Below are 18529 nucleotides of genomic sequence, written 5' to 3'. Positions count from 1 at the left end.
AAATATTTTGAATCTCAACATTTTATAGTTTTTCAGAGCCTTCTCACATGAGGCTGTTTACCATACAGGTGGCAGAAACAGAAAAATATAGAGAAACCCAGACTGGTTCTAAGCGTGTGAAATTCCTACTTAAATTGTAAATCCCTGTAAAGTGGAAGCGGAGCTCATTCGGTGGAAATTCAATCCAACTATGGCACATAATGGGTGCTCTGGGAGAGCTCAACTGACAGTCAGAGAAATTGGCTGTTGCCCTTTGGAGAGAAGTCATGGGAATGAGTATTCATGGCTGAATTTCAAAATGGCCACAATTCCGCTTCCTCCCCTTTGGTCAGCAAGGTGTTTAACCTGATGCTTTAACCAGATGTTTGCAAGTTTTTGCACTTTGCACACGATGGGCTGGATCCAGATGTAAGCTTGTGCAAGCGGGCTGGATGGCAATGTTTTTTCCCAACCCTTACTTCTAATGGCAGCCCCTGCAGAATGCTACACAGACGGTTGAGGGACCTAGATGAATGGATTGAGCTGTGGTGCAGGGTGGAGGGGAGATCCCCCAAAACCAGGCAGAGGCACCTTCTGCAAGCAGACCCCTTCTGTCCATGAAAGACAGATCCTGGATCTAACCCATTGTGCTTAAGGCATACCCATAAAATGTGTGTTTTTATTATATTTATATATGTGCGTGTGTGTGTGTGTGTGTGTGTATATATATATATATGATGTATGAATGTAGTGAACACACAATTACATATGTGATATGGATGAGATTGTCTACAGCCCCCTTATGGCTGTACACATCATGGAAAATGTGGGGTTACTATCCTATGATGTTTGGAGCAGCCCCCGCCTCAGATCATGACTCTTCCAGTGATTGTATCATTAAATTTCTGTATAGCTTTTAAAAGCTGAGAAGTAACTTTGAGTGCTTCCATACTTCATATAGAAGTTTATTTCTACATTAACATTAGCAGTAAAGTTCTCCTGGGTTTGGATCCTAGGGATGGCACAGGCGCCCGTTTTGGTCTGCAAATCTGTCGGACCTTTGGCACCCACACCCCTCGAGCTGCACCCACCGAGCTCCCCCCCCTCGCTGGCCCTTCAGGCTGCAGTCGAGCCCCCCCCCCCGCATGCCCGGTAAGCAGCCCGCAACTTACCCGGGCCTGTTCGTCTCTGTCTCGATCACCATGTTTTTAAAAAAGGTGGCGATCGGCAGTGCTTGCCCACAGAATTATAGGCAAAATAGCGCTGTGAAACTAGGGTGTATGGGTGATCCACAGCGCTTTTTGCATATAAGTCTATGTGAACTTTAAAAAAACATGGTGATTGGGACAGAGACGAACAGGCCCGGGTAAGTTGCAGGCTGCTTACTGAGCATGGAGGGGAGGCTCGACTGCAGCCCGGAGGGCCAGCGAGCAGGGGAACAGCTCGGCTGGCACCCGGAGAACCTGAGCTGGGATGGGTTCTCACATCCCTATTGGATCCAAACTTAAGAGCAGACCCATTGAAATCAATGGACTTTGAGTTAGTCATTACTGTCTTAAGTCCCATTTATTTCAATGGGCCTGCTCTAAGTATGACTAAGTCTGGATCCAACCCCTGTTCTGTTTGCATGACTACTTAAGTAAGTTATTATTATTACTAGTACTATTTTTAATTATTATTTATTACATTTATATCCCACCTTTTCATCTCCTTAAGGAACCCAAGGCGGCATACATAATCCTCCTCCTCTCCCTTTTATCCTCACAACAGCAACCCTGAGAGTTGGGTTGGGCTGAGAGTCTGTGACTGGCCCAAAGTCACCCAGTGAGCTTCCATGGCCAAGTGGGGACTACAATCCGGATCTCCTGACTCTCAGTGGCACTGATTACTATCTCATTTGTATCCTGCCCTTCATCCAAGAAACTCAGGTCAGCTTGTCGGGTATCCCATGATATCTTCACAACAGCTCTGTGAGATACGTGATACAGAGAGAGAGAGAGAGGGAGAATGGTCCAAGATCACCCAGTGAGCTTAGTGGCTCAGCATGTATTTGAACTAGGTGTCCCCGGTCTACGTACAACACTGTATCCACATTTATTTACTTTACTTACTTACTTACTTAATACCCTGCCTTTCCACACACAAAAATGGTGCTCAAGGCAGCTAACAATACAGTCCAGATTTTAAAAAATCTCATGAAAACAATTAAATTAAAAACACAATTAAAACACATAAAAAGAAAAGAAATAAACAGCACCAACAATTAAAAACAAACCTTCCGCAACAGACCAGCTTATATGCCAAAGACCTGCATGGATAAAAACATCCTTGCCTACCAGCAAAAGGAGAACAGAGAGGGGCCAACCTAGCTTCCCCCAGGAGTTCCAGAGCCTGGGAGCCACCACCGAGAAGGCCGTCTCTCACGTCTCCACCAAACACAGCTCTCATGGCAGCAGTGTTGAGAAGAGGGTCTCCCTTGGAGATCCTAAAACCTGGCTATGGGAGAAGGTGGACTTCCAAGAGCACGCTGCTCTGGCTTTCAGAGTAGGAACTGCTGGGATTCCTTTTCACTGCCACACTGATATGAAAGGCGGTGACTTCCTTCATTCTCTTTCAGAATTAAACGAGACCATTTGGGAATGTTGGTGTTGAAAAAGGCAAAGGGGTTTCCCAGGTCTTCCCTTTCAAATTCTCCAAGTTGCCAAGAAAGGGGGCAAGTGTCTGAGCCTCCCATCTCTTCATACACACACATACCCTCCTCTCTCCCCTGCTGTTGGACAGAATTAAATCTGGGGTGTTCTGAAGGGTATCTAGTACCAACCAGGAAGCTCCTCCAGGCTCCAGTCAGATTGGCTTGCAACTTCCCACCCTTTCCCTCTCACTTCCCTCCCATGTGACTGCTCTGCCTCCAGTGGCAAAAGACAGTGGGAGGGAGAGGGAAAGCAGTAGAATTCTTCCGCAGCTTGGATTAAAGCCCAAGCTGGAGAAGCATTCGGGAGTAATGGGGACCGTTCAGACATAGTAAGAAACCATAGTTTCTTGCTTATGTGATCGATAAGGATGGGCGAACCTCCCTGCTCCCACCACATATGCCACTCACCAGACACCTGCCGCTTGCCCAGCCCTGGCAGGTGCACAGTACAATCTCCCAGATGGTCCATGAGTGCCCAGTGAGCAGAATGCGGCATCCTACTTTCCCACAAGCCGCCATTTTATGCAAAATCACAGGTAAGCCTTCTAAGGAAATTGCCGTTTTGCCCCCAAATGGTGGCCGTAAATAGCACGGTTTATGCAAAATTGAGTGCGCTATTTACAGCTGCCATTGGGGGCAAAATGGAGATTTCCGTAAAAGGCATACCCACAATTTTGCCTAAAATGGTGGCTTGTGGACAAGGAGGGAGCTGCGAGCTCAGGGGTCCAAGTCAGGCAAGCTCAGGGGTCCAAGAGCTAGCATCCGGGTGGGGTGGGGTGTGTGAGCTGGCAACAAACTGGACTCCTCCAACATCCCTAGTAACTGCGGCTGCATGAGTCTCGGGCTCACACATTCCCCCTCCCTTCTCCTCTTGTGTAGCCACAAAGGGGAGATGGAAAACATTTTCTTCTACTTCTAAACAAACCATTGTTCTCTGTTGCTTCCAAACTCAAGGAACCATGGTTTGTGTCAGATTTGGTTTCAGAGCAAGCCAGAGTCTGAAACCATGATGGGATTGCAGCTTGTTTTAAGAAACCATAGTTTGAGCAAACTACAGTTTCTTGAGTTTTGATGTAAAAGGGAACTGTGATTTGCTTAAAAGTGGATGTGGAAATTTTCTATCTCCTCCTTGCACATGTGCAAGAGGAGGGAATGAAGAGTGTGCAAGGTTTAGGTTCATACAGGGTAGCATATAGATGACACTTTGAATGGATATATATCTGGACATCTGGTCTGCTTTTGTTGAAGCTTATGTATAATTGCTAGAAAGTTGTATTTCCACATATATGCATTTCATATGTATTTATTGCTATGGATATTGTCAAGGATAACTGCCTGCTTTCCACCATAAGATTGGGTCAGGCTGCCACATTGGATGTAACCACATGGAATTGTTTGTAATCTAGAGGCTCCTTGGCCCGAGACCAGACACAGCCCCTGCTAACTAGAAAGTGCCAGCACCCCCCAGCAGCTGGAGTTGGTGGGGAGTTCCAGCCTCTTGGAGGCAAGGGCGGTCCACCCAGGGACTGAGCCAGTGATTGGCTGAAGCAAAATCTGCCCTGGGTTGCCAGGGCTGGGCTTTAAAAATGGGCTGAGGTCAAGGCATGGGGTCTCCCTTCATCCTGGTTGTCTTGGACCTGCAGACAGCTGGTTGCTCTCTGGGGAGATCCATTCTTAGGTGTGCAAGGATAGGCCAGGTAGATTTAATATTTTGGCTTGGGTGTGCATGCATGAAGCTCTCTGTATTTAGTTAAGTGATTTAGCTTTGTACCCTCTGTGTAACTGGCTACTTCCATCCTTCCCTTTCCCTCTACCCCTTTATTTTGATCTTAATAAACCTTTATCCAACCTTTAGTTGGTGTGGTCTCTCTGCATAACCTCAGTGCTAATTTAGTGCCTCTTGGCTTACGAGGGTGGCTACCGGGTATTTGGGGGGACTGAAAAGCTGGGTTTGGACAGTCCTGTTTTTGGGAAGGGGAACCCGGGATCGGGTCCTGGGTGGTCCTCCCTTGCAGGGAGGTTGGGACCGGTCCTGGCGTCTGGGATCCTCCTTCCCTTTTCCTTCACGGATATATATGAATCCATGTATGTATATTAAGAAGAACTGGAAAAAAACCTTTAGTCTCATACACTCTTATTTACATAGTGTGAAACCAACCTCATATGCATGCCTTGTATTTGATACCAGCATTACATGCTCCCAAACCTCCCATTTCTGAGCCTGAAAATACAGGCCTATTCCCGTGTAATGAACCCACAATTTGCTAAGTTGTGTGTTGCTTCTGCTTTGCATAGCCAGCCTCTGATTGGCCCGACCATAGGTTGTTGCATGAAGTGTGAACCTAGACACTTTGGGCTGTTTGTGGGTTAAATGACCCAAAGTTAACCAACAAACTAAGCATAGGATAACTTTGGGTTGGTTAACCCACAGACAACCTAAAGTGTCCAGGTTTACAACAACCTATGATCAGGCCAATTGGAGCTTGATTATGCAATAATCTGCTTATTCACTACCGGGCCAGATTTAAGGTTCTAGTACTAGTGTACAAAGCCCTAAACAACTTGGGACCAGGATACCTGAGAAAGCACCTTCTCCCTTACCAAACTGCCCAGTCACTGAGATCAAGGGCATGCTCCTGATGGTTCCACATGGACCTATGGCCCGATTGGAGTCCACCATGAGAAGAGCCTTCAGTGTGGTGGCCCCCTTTAGGGCACCCCCCCGTCCAGGTTCTCCAGGGAGCCCCGCAGCCCCTGGCCCTGCTCGCCGGTCCCCAGACTGCGCTCAAGCCCCTCCTGCACTTTATGAGCGGCCCACAAATTACCAAGGCCCATCTGACTCTGCAACAATCACCATGTTTTTTAAAAAACATGGCAATCAGAACTCTGTATCCATAGACTTATATGCAAAAGGCGCCGTGAATCTTGTGTATATGGGTGATTCACTGCGCATTCTGCATATAAGTCCATGTGCACACATAGACTTATACGCAAAAAGTGTTGTGAATCAGCCATATGTGCAAGACTCATGGCGCTTTTTGCATATATAAGTCTATGGACAGAGTTCTGATCACCGTATTTTTTAAAACATGGCGATTCCAGGGAAGGGGGATGGGCCTGGGTAAGTTGCGGGCTGCTTGCTGAGCGTGGGATGGACTACAGCGGGGGGAAGGGCTCGGTGGGAGCAGCTTGGGGGGTGCTGGCGCCAGCAGTCCAATGGATTTGCAGACCGAAACGGGCGCCCGTGCCATCCCTAGCCCCCTTCCTACGGAATTTCCTGCCTTTGGAAGTCAGGCAGGCACCCATATTGTGTTGCTTCCAGTGCCTCCTGAAAACACTGCTATTTCAGGAAGTTTTCCTTGAGTGACTGGCTGCGGTTTTATCAGAGCTCTGTTTCTTTTTAAAAGTAGTAAATATTTTAGCATGGTGTTTTTATTCTTTTATTCTTTTAACCTATCTGTATTGTTCACTGCTCCGAAATCTGTCTGGATGTGGAGTGGTATACAAATGTAAGAAAGTAAGTAAGGAAAGAAAAAGAGAGAGAGAGAGAGAGAGAGAGAGAAAGAAAGAAAGAAAGAAAGAAAGAAAGTAGAAGCGGCTCTTGTGGAGTACATGACCTGGCAAATTGTAGCTTAATTAACCCACAATTTGCTGCCATTACATCTTGGTGATATTCCTACCAACCAGACAGGCAACTGAATAAAAAAGCAGGTTGTCTGACTAGTTAATCATACCCGGCCCATTCATTGCACTTCTATGACATTGCAAAGAATCCCTGGGGTGTGTCTCTTGGATCATGTGGAACTGCCACACCTCATGGGCTGTCCTTGCTTGTTACACTTCTAGTTTTGCACTCTGTGGTACTTAAAAGAATTCCAGTATCTTGAATGGAGCTGCATGTGGTCTTAGGATAGGATTACAACCCTACTGTAAATATTGGATGGGTGGGGAAGAGTTGAGACGTGGCTTCCTCCTCCCTTCAAGGGTATTTCTGTCAGTCATTCTCACTCAAACCTGTGATTCTCAGTCATCCCAAATTGACAATTTCCATTCTGTTCGGGTTATTCTTTTACTACATATGTACCAATATATTTTACTGCCTTAATCCATTGCCTTTCTCATAAAGTGCTGAAGGCAATTTACAAGCAGAAGTAATTTAAACTACACACACTATGCCATAAAATCCCAATTGTACAATCAAAGCTGAAACAATTCAATTAAAGCAAGAATACAGTGTTTATCATTAAAAGCCATGTTTCTTTGCAGAAACGTTGAACATAAATTATTTTCCAAGGAGTGAGGAAGAAAGAAGGAGGGGGGGGGAGGGAGGGGGAGAGAGAGAGAGAGAGAGACCTTCAGAAAGTTATCCTTGATTAAAAATGGGGGTAGGGGGAACAAACTGAAATTATATATGCACCCACACCAGTTGTGTTTATTTTATTTTGTTGTTGTTATCTTATGATGAATTAGCATTAGACCTGGAGAAACAATAAAGAGGTAAATATTACCATCCATTTTCATGTCATCTTATTAGAGGCTTCCTTGTCTTATAAACCTAATAGAGTTTTTGCCATGTGTTGGATGAAGTGAGTCTGTCCACCAGCTTCCTGAGCGTGCTGTGATCAGGTAAGGACATGCAAGGACGCTTTGGCACAAGAGGTGTGCTTTAAGAGAGCAGCCTGGGAAAAAGAGGAAGCCAAAATTAATTTTGGTTAACACTTTACTAGCACTAGCCTTGATTGGTGGTGATTGTAGGGTGGCCACTTATGAATTACCAAAAAAGAGGAAATGCATCACCAACAAAGAGGACAGTGTGATTTGCATAAAATTTGCATATGCGTTGTAAGATAATTATTATAGTTTATTATAGAAATACTGTACATAATTATTATAATTCAAATAGAAATATAGTACATCACACCATAGCATGGAAGAGTGTGACCGGTTGACATGTAGCCACAACATCATTTTAGGGCGTAATCCTATGCATGTTTAGAGAGAGAAAAGTCCTACAACTCCCAGCATGCCCCAGCCAGCATGGCTGGCTGGGGCATGCTGGGAGTTGTAGGACTTTTTGCTCTCTAAACATGCATAGGATTGCACCCTTAAGGATGTGAACCACCATCTCTTCATTTGGATTTCAAAGTTCAGAAGCTGCAAATATACATTTAATGGTGAGCCATACCTATTTATTTATTTATTGCATTTATCCTGCCTTTTTTCCTCTTGCAAGGAACCCAAGGTGGCTTACATTCTCCTCCTCCTCCTCTTCCATTTTATCCTCAAAACAACCCTGTGAGGTGGATTGGGCTGAGAGTCTGTGACTGGCCCAAAGTCACCCAGTGAACTTCCATGGCCGAGTAGGGACTAGAACCCGGATCTGCCAACTCCCAGTCCAACACTCTAGCCACTATCCTTTCTTATTCTCTTGACTGATAAATGTCATTCACACAGCTGGTCATCCATCACTGTTGCTTATTTATTTATTAATTTATTTATTAAATTTATTAATCGCCCATCTGACTGGTCACCCAGCCACTCTGGGCGATGTACAACCCACCATAAACAATTTAAAACAATAAAATTTTACCATAATTTTTTTTTAAAAAATACCCTAACCCACCCCAAATGCCTGCCTGAACAACCACGTTTTTAATGCACGACGGAAGCTCATTAAAGAGGGGGCATGACGGAGTTCCCTAGGGAGGGAGTTCCACAGAGTGGGGGCCACCACAGAGAAGGCCCTCTCCCTCGTCCCCACCAGTCTAGCTGTCCTGGCTGATGGGACAGAGAGAAGGCCATCCGAGGCTGATCTTGTTAAGCGGTCTGTCTGGTGTTGCTGGAGGCGCTCCTTAAGATAGGCTGGGCCGGAACCATATAGGGTTTTAAAGGTCAAAACCAACACCTTGAATTTGGCCCGGAAAACAACTGGTAACCAGTGCAACTCCTTCAGCACTGGAGTGATGTGATCTCGCCGGCGGCTGCCTTTAATCAGGCGAGCCGCCGCGTTCTGTACCAGCTGCAGTTTCCGAACCGTCTTCAAGGGTAACCCCACGTAGAGCGCATTACAGTAGTCTAAACGAGAGGAGACCAGGGCATGTACTACAGATGGGAGCAGATGGTCAGGAAGGTAGGGGCGCAGCCGCCGTATCAGATGGAGTTGATACAGCGCTGTCCGGCTCACAGCTGACACCTGAGCCTCCATGGACAGCTGGGAGTCCAAAATGACCCCCAGGCTGCGGACCTGGTCTTTCAAGGGTAGTTGTACCCCATTCAACACCAGGTCAACATCCCCCAGCCTCCTCTTGTCTCCCACCAAAAGTACCTCAGTCTTGTCAGGGTTGAGCTTCAGCTTATTCCTCCCCATCCAGCCACTCACCGTCTCCAGACATTTGGACAGGGATTCTACGGCCAACCTTGGTGAAGATTTGAATGAGAGGTAGAGCTGAGTGTCATCCGCATATTGATGACACTGCACCCCAAACCTCCTGATGATAGCCCCCAGTGGCTTCACATAGATGTTAAATAGCATCGGGGAGAGGATGGAACCCTGTGGCACCCCACAAGTAAGTGGCCACGGGTCCGAAACCTCCTCTCCCAGTGCTACCCTCTGGTACCTGCCAGAGAGGAAGGACTGGAACCACCGCAATACAGTGTTTCCAATGCCCAACCCCTCCAGGCGGTCCAGGAGGATACCGTGGTCAACGGTATCAAAAGCCGCTGAGAGGTCGAGGAGAACAAGGAAGGAGCATTCACCCCTATCCAGAGCCCTCCTCATATCATCCACCAAGGCGACCAAGGCCGTTTCTGTCCCATGCCCAGGCCTGAAGCCCGACTGAAATGGGTCTAGATAATTATTTGATGAATGACTAAAATAAACCGAGTAAAACTCCTTTGGGGGGTGGGGTGCGGGGGTGCGGGGAGAAATGGTTTTCCAAAAATGAACAACCATTGTATTCTTCCTAATGAGGAAAGTCAGCAGGTATGTTCAGGTATGAAGTAGTGTCGTAAGGTTTAGTGATGGTCCAGGAATATCACCTTAAGCTGTACGAAGACACTAGGTTAGGGATGCCTGGTGTACTCCCAGTGTGAAGGGGAAGGCCACCCACTTTGCAGAGGTGGATGGAAGGAAGAGAGTACTGTAGAGCATCAGTCTTTTAAACGGAAGAATAGTAAAACAAATAATGTCTGAGTATAGGCCAGGGTGAGGCAGGGAAGTAATATGGTGACTCCTCCACCAATTCAAAAGGCCATTTGGCTCATCCTAGCCAGGACAGGAAATATGTGATGGCTTTACTGGGTTTTTCAGGTCACCCGACTTTTTCTTTATGAACATCAGTAGTCACGAGCAAAGGGCTGGATGTGCCCAATCTCGGAAGCTAAGCGGGGTCAGCCCTGGTTAGTACTTGGATGGGGCACCGCCTGGGAATCAGGCTTCCTGCACTGAGCAGGGGGTTGGACTTGATGGTCTTGTAGGCCCCTTCCAGCCCTATGGTTCTATGATTCTATGAATCTCTCCCCCCGCCCCGCCTGGAACCAAATCGGGATGGGAAATTAGCTATGTCAGCTTCAGGCTGGCATAGCTGAGGAACCTGATCCTGGAGTCTCTCGGAGGAGCGGAGCAGCTTTGGCTCTAGGGCACCCAGAGTGGCCCCTGCTCCACCCCTGCCTTGCCCCTCCAGTGCTCCATTTTGGGGCTCACCCCTGTCCGGAGGACCTCTGCTGGCAGTAGATACAAGCCCTGAGCCACTGACGCTCACGGCTAGCTCTGCTCAATGCCTTCTCTCTCCCTTTCTCAAACGTAAACTTCCCAGAGCAAACAGGGAGGGCTTGTGGAAACCTTAGGCCTCAGGAGTGAGACCTGGACACTAGCAGACCTCCTCACAGTAGCATCCACGCCTCAGACTGGGGCCTATGGTAGCAGTAATTCCTTCCCTCTGTCCCTCGCCTTGAGGAAGGTCAGGGGGCAAAAGCGGGTGGTGAGGCCAATGCTTCTCGTACTTTTCGGAGGAGAGTGTTTTCCAGATAATGCCTCATTTATCCAACTTAAAGATCATTTGGGATTATTTCCACAACAACATTCAACAGGGATCCAAGGCAGAATAGAAAGCCCAGTGCAGAAAAGCAATCCTAGGTATGTTTACTCAGACATAAGTCCCACTGAGTCAAATGAGAATTGGTCTCTATTAAATGTGCATGGGATAATTGCTCCGGTGAGTAATGTGATAACCATTAGCTTAAATTGGCAGGTTATACCTTATAGAACTGATTTTTATTTTATTTTTTTAGTGGGGGAAAGGAGTGCTGAAATTAATTTTAAATTGCTGACTTTTACTCTAAGATTGTCTACTGAATTTGGATATAGCCTAACCCTTTCCCCTGTGATGAATAAGAATAACCCTGGCTTTTTTCTTTTTAGATAAGATGCACCGTAGAAAATTAATTATATCAGTGACAGGAGTAATGTTAGTTGACAGGAGTGTTTTACTGCAGTTGCCCCAAGGTCATAACTCTTTTAGTGGATTCCAGATAGTACAACAAAGACCATTTGCTATGGCTACTGTTTTCTGAATAGCTATTCATATACTGTTACTGAATAGCTGTCCATTCCAAGAAATTGCTCGTACAAGAAGCGAGAGGCCTGATTCTCTCCTTTTCTATACATGATGTAAAATTTCCGTTTTGTACATGATAACAAGACCACGGGGGATACTATCTGTGATAGTATCTCCCTTGGTAATTTTTCTTTTCATTGCAACCCTTTGATGAATGTTTTGAAAGTAAGAGTTTCTTCTAAAAATATAGATAATCGCTCTGCTATTGTTGAAAAGCTGATTCTATTTGTAGTTACGTTAAATGTCTTCAACAATTAACAAAATGAGCCTTGTAGAAATGTGAGTGATTAAAAGCTAGACTGAATCCTTCTGGCAGTATTGTTCCTGAACACTTTGAATGTCTGTGGACACTCTGTGGCATCACAATCAGTTCAGCTAGTCTATGTCACAGGCTGTGTTACTAGAAATGTAATACAATATACATAGAGAGAAATTCTGTTTGAATGCTGAAGATTAGTTTTCCCCTGTCCTTGACGAGTTACTTTCAAAGGTCAGAAAAAACAACTTCTGGAAATGGACAAAGCTTGGCAATTCTAAAAATTGAAATGTGAGTGAGAGATTTCCTTGCAACATTCTTTTGAGCCATATTTAAAAAATAAAGGCCCATTGAAGCTGGTATGTAGGTGATGGTGAGGGATGGAGAGTTCCAGTCCTTCCCCACACCCTGCCCACATCCCCTTCCCACTCATCCAGCACCGAGCCGATTGCTTCAGACAGAAGAAGAAATAGAGCCAGACGCATTTTCCAAACCTGCCCCTTGACTCCGTCCCATCAAACAACATTCCATGAGCTGAGAAATACGTAAGAGAATGCTTTCTCCTACACACCCCAGAATCTGTGTTTGGAGTCAGTGTGGGGAACCCCTTTGACCTCTGTTACCACCTTGTGATACCTCCTGGGAAGCGTGTCTGGTTCCCTTTGCCCATGCAGAAGCACTCAGTGGCAGAAGCCAGTCACCTACCATGGGGAGGGGCCATAGCTCGGTGGTAAAGCCCCTGCTTTGCATGTAGAAGGTCCCAGGTTCGATCCCCGGTGTCTCCAGGTAGGGCTGGGAAAAAGTCCTTCCTGAAACCCCAGAGAGCTGCTGCCAGTCAGTGCTGACAATACTGGGCTAGATGGACCCAGGGTCTGACTCAGTATAAGGCAGCTTCCTACGCTCCTAACTACCTCACATGCCACTGCTGCAGTCAACAGATATAAAGGTTTCAAACAACGCAGCCTGAATGTGACCCCATGTGTTTCCCCCGTTTGTCAAATTTATATGGTTGCGGTTGTGAATAATAATGATCATGATAATGATAATAATGCAAGTGGGACTGCAACATTGTGCTGAACTGTGGAGTGCTCCTGTTCAGGGTGGCAGTTACCCATCTTCTTCCAGGATTCTCCATTCCCTTCCCATTTCCCACCCAGCTTCCTGTTGTCCCTTCCCACACATGCACGCCTCTCCAGCGGAGGCTGGTAACTCCGATGTCAGCGGGGCAGTGAATCCGCTCCGGGTTTCAGTCAGAACTCTAAAGGAGCTATCCAGGGTGCTCCACACCTTGGATGGCTCCTTTAGAGTTCTGACTGGTTCCAACTGAAATCCGGAATGGATTCACTGCCCCACTGACATCGGAGACTCCACTGCTTGGGAATCTCTCAAACTGAGGCTGTACCCTTGGAGATCCCATAACACAGCCTTCCTCAATCTGCTGCCCTCCAGTTCCATTGAAGTACAACTCCCATCATCCCCACCCAATGTCTTGTAGTCCAACACAACTGGAAGGCGGCCTTAATAAGTGAATGGCAGACCCAGCTTTGTTCCACTGCTACATCCTATGGCAGGAGAAGCTGAACTTTCTCATTCAAGTGGGTCACACCTTGGATAGCTTTTTTAGAGTCCTTACTGAAACCCGGAACGGACTCACCACCCTGCTGACATCAGAGCCAACAGCCTCCGCTGCACTTCTCAGCAATCCGTCAGCATTCCTTGGCCACTGAGCATGTTTAGTCCTTACTGAGCTGGTGTGTGTGTGTGTGTGTGTATGGTCATTTTGGCTACGGAAGGATCCACACTCAGAGAATGAATGCACCATTCGTATATAGGATTTTGGAAAACATTGTTTTTATTTCTTTATTTGCACAAATGAATGTCTCCTTTAATTTTATTTATTTATTTATTTATTTATTTATTTATTTATTTACAATATTTATATACTGCTCCACAGCAAAAGGTTTTGGAGTGGTGAACGGCAAGGATAAAAGAATAAAACACCATGTTAAAACAATTAAAACATTTTAAAAGAAACAAGTTCTGATTACTTGATACTTTATTTGTACGACCACAGGCTCTCTTCAGCCAGTACAGTCCTTGACTCTGAAGATATCCAGATATCTGGTCCCTCCTCCTTAGTAACCACTGATCTGTCAGGTGGGAGACATTTGGATAATAGCCATGGGAGAATAGATCATATTGATATTTTCCACTGTTTTAGAAACCATCTGCATTTAAGAAACGTGATTACAGATTGGACCATTTCCCCTCTTCCAGCTGGCTCTAGCCATGGAAATAATAGCATGTTACAACTTGTTGCTACCCCTGAGTAACCCTCTTCCCTCTTTTCCGTTCTCCAAAGGTGAAAGTTATGTATGTTCCTCAGACAACTTTTTTAAGAAAGTGGAGTATACTAAGAACGTCAACCCCAACTGGTCTGTCAATGTGAAAACCTCAGCCAATGTGAAAGCCCCCCAGTCTCTGGCCAGCAGCAACAGTGCCCAGGCAAGGGAGAACAAGGATTTTGTGCGTCCCAAGCTGGTGACCATCATTCGTAGTGGGGTGAAGCCAAGGAAGGCAGTCCGTGTGCTCCTGAATAAGAAGACAGCACATTCATTTGAGCAAGTTCTCACCGATATCACGGAAGCCATAAAGCTGGAAACGGGAGTCGTCAAAAAGCTGTACACCCTCGACGGAAAGCAGGTAAGGCCATTTTGTTCAAACACCCCTAATGTCCTGAGTCTCGGATCAGTACAGCAGTGGAGTAAACCATGAAGTTGCAGAATTCTGTGTAACTTGTCTCAGTTACAGACAAGCCTCGCCTTCTTCCAAGGCAAAGGGCTTCAAAATGGGAGCTCAGTTACAGAACCTGTCTCTTTCCTAGTCTCACTTAGGGATGCTGGAGAAATTTGAGATGGACTAAAATGAGCTTGGATTTCTAAGAATCCGACCTGCGGAATCTGCTGCAGACGAACTCCCTCAGGCTGCACAGAGTCTGTGGACTTTCAGATCATTTTTTTACTTTTCTGAAATTTACACATATTTATTCATAGTAAAATACGCACGTTTCTTCTGAGACTGGTAAATATAATGGGGAAAAGTTGAATGGAATGGGGGACAATATGCTAAATGTTACATACTAAGGAAAATTATGTAACTTGTTGCGAACCCTCTTCTGGAATAATTCTGTATTTTTCCACATAACGAGAAAGCATTTGAATCCGTCTGTGAGCGGATGATGGAACAAAAGGTGTCTGACAATCTGTGAAAGACAGACGGAGTGGATTTTACATGATCTGTGCATCCCTAGTCTCACTGGAGTCATAAGTCAGTCTAACAGCCAGGGTTGGAACTACGGTGGCCACTTTTGAATCACCAAAAAAGAGGAAATGCATCCCCCCAAAAGAGGACACAGAGGACACCAATTTGCATATGCTAATGCATATGTGTAGATGGGAATTTGGAAATGACTATTATATTCAAACAGAAGTGCAGTACATCTCACTGCAACGCAAGTAACCTGTGTGACCGCCTGTTCAGTCTGCTGTCCAGGTGCTAACTCTTGATGGGAACAGTTCTTATGAGTGTTTTTAAATCTTTAAATTGGAAATGGGCAGGGCTTCACACTCTCTTCACACAGAGGACTCCTTCAAATGGAGATCGTTTCTCTGGGACCCCTTCAAATAGAGCAGTGTCCTCTGTAGAAGAAAGGAAGAAACAAGTAAACAGAGGACAGTAAAAGAGGACACATGGCCACCCTAGTGGAAGTCATTTCTGGACCAAGACAGTTTCCTCAGAGGGGTTTTCCCCTTCTTAATCTTACCCAGACTTGCCACCTAATCACAACCAAAGCCTATTCACATGATGCTTGGCCAGGTCAGCTGACTGGGTCAAATGAGGCCCCCGTAGGTCAGATGAGCACTACTTAAGCCAACATGATGCTCCTCTATGTGACTTGCTTGCACAATTTGTTTCTTTGTTTATTTCTTGCTTGCTTGCCTCCGTTCCTTCCCAAATCTGTAAGCAGTTTGAGACAATTGCATAAACCTCCTGTTGAATCACAGCCTTTAGGAGAAATAAGCGGAACTAATATATAGAACGGGCTCCACCCAACATGCAATATGCTAACATTTCACTGTAATTCATTAAATCATTGAAAAGCCAGGTGAGTGTTCAATGGAACATCCTTAAAATGGCTGAAAGGCCATTCTGGTTCTATCCTTAAAGGCGGTCAAAAATCATTTAAATAAAATAACACAAAATGCAGCACGATCCTAAACATACTTCCACAGAAGTTACACTGAGTTCGACAGGATTTACTCCAAAGTAAGTACGCACAGGATTGCAGCCTTAGCTCCCTCCCACCAATCCTTTGCCATCTACTCTTCCTGTTTTCCTTGCCTGTGTTTTCCATTTTCCTTCCCTGACACTAAAGCCCTGCTGACTAAGTGAACATCTACTGAAGCCTAAAATTAACCTGCCAAAGTGGCCACCATCTGTTCCTAGAGAAGCCAGACTTGTCAGGCCGGGGGTTGTTGTTACTAAATTGTCACTGCTATTAGTATCAGGTGGGGGAATGCAGCCAACCATCTGAGGAAAACAGATGCACCATCACCACTGTCCTAAGCACCAGTGAGCTGCGAATATTCTCCAGAGGATTGTGTTGTTATTTTTTCTAAAATAAATAATACAAGCAGCTTGTACTGGAGTATTTTGCCTTTAGGGTACAGTCTCCACTGGAGCAGAGCCGAAATTTCTCAGAAGACATTTTCTGAGAGAAAATTTCCGAGATTTTTCTTGTTCTCACCATACTAGAAAAAAACGGCTGCGATACAGATCCCCCCCACGCAAATATTCCCTGCCCATTTTGGGGTGGGGTGGGGTGGGGAGGCAGCCACCATTTTCTCCACATGATGATGCTAGTTCTGGGACATTGTGGAGGATGTAAAATGGTGGCTGCTACCACTGCTAAGAGTGAGCCCCACCCTCAAGACATTGTTACTGAATTTCTCCTCCCCCTGGAGAAATTCAGCGAAATGGTTCCCCCCCCCACCTCCTGCAAATTTCTTTGCCAACAAATAAGGTGGAGAATTTCAAGAGGCCATTTGCGCATAGTTTTAGTCTCAACAGTTCTCAAACACACTCGTCAGAACATTCTAGAGCAAATTCTGGGCTGCTTTCTGTCTAACAACATAACAAACCAAAGGAGCGTGGAGGAATTTTTAGGGATGCGTAGATTTCCCCTGCTGTGTTCCATTATTACCCGATGGGCTAGAGTCAATACTGTGCTTCTTCCTTCTGAGTTTCCTGCAGCTTTCAAAGTCCCTTCTGTTCTATCATGTCTCTGTTTCTCTTGTATACTATCTCAGTGCACACAGATACTTGTATGCATTGCTGAAACAACGCACAATAAGGAATCTCATGTGCGCCATCGTGTGCACCATTTTTGTGCTGTGCTTCATACATGTGCACAGGCACTTGGCTTTTTTAATCATGAAATTTTATTTTATTTTGAAATGAAGTTGACAAAATAAAGGCAACAAAAAGAAGAACGTACATAATAATAAATCAAGATCATTAAAGAAACAAAGGAATTTACTAATTTTAATTCTTAGTCTATAACTAATATGCTTATGCAACATCTACAGTAAAATGGCCTAGGGAGGAGCTCAATATCTAATGAAAGAATAAAAATACAATTTATACAGCATATAAAAGGACCATGTGCATGTGCGTGTGATTTTGTGTGCATGTGTGTGTATCTGCGTAGTCAGAAAAAAATATAGGCAACTCTACTTGGCTGGTATTTGATCAAAAGTTTGAAGGGCTTCAACATAGGAATTGAAGGGAAACCATGGTGCCATAATATATTTCTTAAAGTTAGGATTCCTTACTCGCTGCACTTGCTGAGTAAGTTTATACAAAGTCATAGTCTCCCAGATTTTATCAATCCACTGCTTTTTAGTTGGTTGCTTTGGAGACTTCCAGTTACATGCTGCACATGACTTTGCAGCTGTATACAGAGTGGCCCAAAAGTAGGTATACAGTATAGTTTATTTGCATTTTATTACATTGTTTATTACATTTACATTTGTGTAACACTGTTTAATCTCGTAAGTGCTCAAAATATATTCCACTTAACTGATTTAACTGTCACTCCCTGTCACTCACTCTTCCCAGTTGTCATTCTGACTCGATCCACACATCTTCTACTCACACATTCTCTCCCCCTCCCATCAACGTTCTAAACAACTGTATACCTACTTTTGGACCACCTGGTACAATTGCTTAAGAAGGTTTTTATGTAGAAATCCAGATTTATTTTATTTTATTTACAATATTTATATACCTCTCCACATTAAAAAGGTTTTGGAGCAGTGAACAGCAAAGATAAAATAATAAAACACCACATTAAAACAATTAAAACATTAAAAAAAAAAAAAGTTCTGATAAGACTGAATTTAATAAACCGTGGCTGGTCATTCAAGGAAGGCTTCCTGAAATTACAGTGTATTCTGGATGCATATATTTGTGTGTGTAGGTAACCTTGATGGAGGCAGGGGGAAGAGACAAAGGAAATAAAGTCCGGAAATAATAATAAAAAAAGCAAGAATAGTGGATGAATGTTAACACATTGTTTCCTCCCTATAAACAGTTAGCTGAGAACCTCAACATTCGGGCTCTATAGATCTGTCCCAAAGAGGCAACCAACCAACCACCCAACCACCCAACCAACCAAATGCTATCTTATTTCTTTCCAAAATGGGCATCAGGCATCAGTATGAACTTCTCCAAAAGCCTTTGGATCTTAGGAAGCTGCCTTATACTGTCTCAGACCATTGGTCCATCTAGCCCAATATGGTTAGCTGTGACTGGCAGTGGGTACAGACTCAGGCTGAGAAGAGTTGTTTCCATAATTTGTTGTATGACCATTTAAACCAGGGGTAGGGGACACCTGTGGCCTTCCACGTGTTGCTGGTCTACAAC

General features: G+C 45.0%; 1 protein-coding gene across 2 annotated transcripts in view; it reads left to right on the top strand.

Annotated features, from left to right (window-relative positions):
* DCX (doublecortin) overlaps window positions 1–18529 on the top strand; it is a 158381-nt gene that overhangs the window by 20177 nt on the left and 119675 nt on the right. For both annotated transcript variants that reach the window (XM_084813353.1, XM_084813354.1), the window contains one exon: window positions 13905–14245. In XM_084813353.1, the coding sequence (XP_084669479.1) occupies window positions 13905–14245 (341 nt within the window). The remainder of the gene's footprint in view (window positions 1–13904; window positions 14246–18529) is intronic.

Source organism: Heloderma suspectum, chromosome 9 (assembly GCF_057233095.1).
Source record: "Heloderma suspectum isolate Gila_16-S chromosome 9, 16-S_ref, whole genome shotgun sequence".
Taxonomy (NCBI): Eukaryota; Metazoa; Chordata; class Lepidosauria; order Squamata; family Helodermatidae; genus Heloderma; species Heloderma suspectum.
This window is presented reverse-complemented; position numbering and strand designations above follow the sequence as displayed.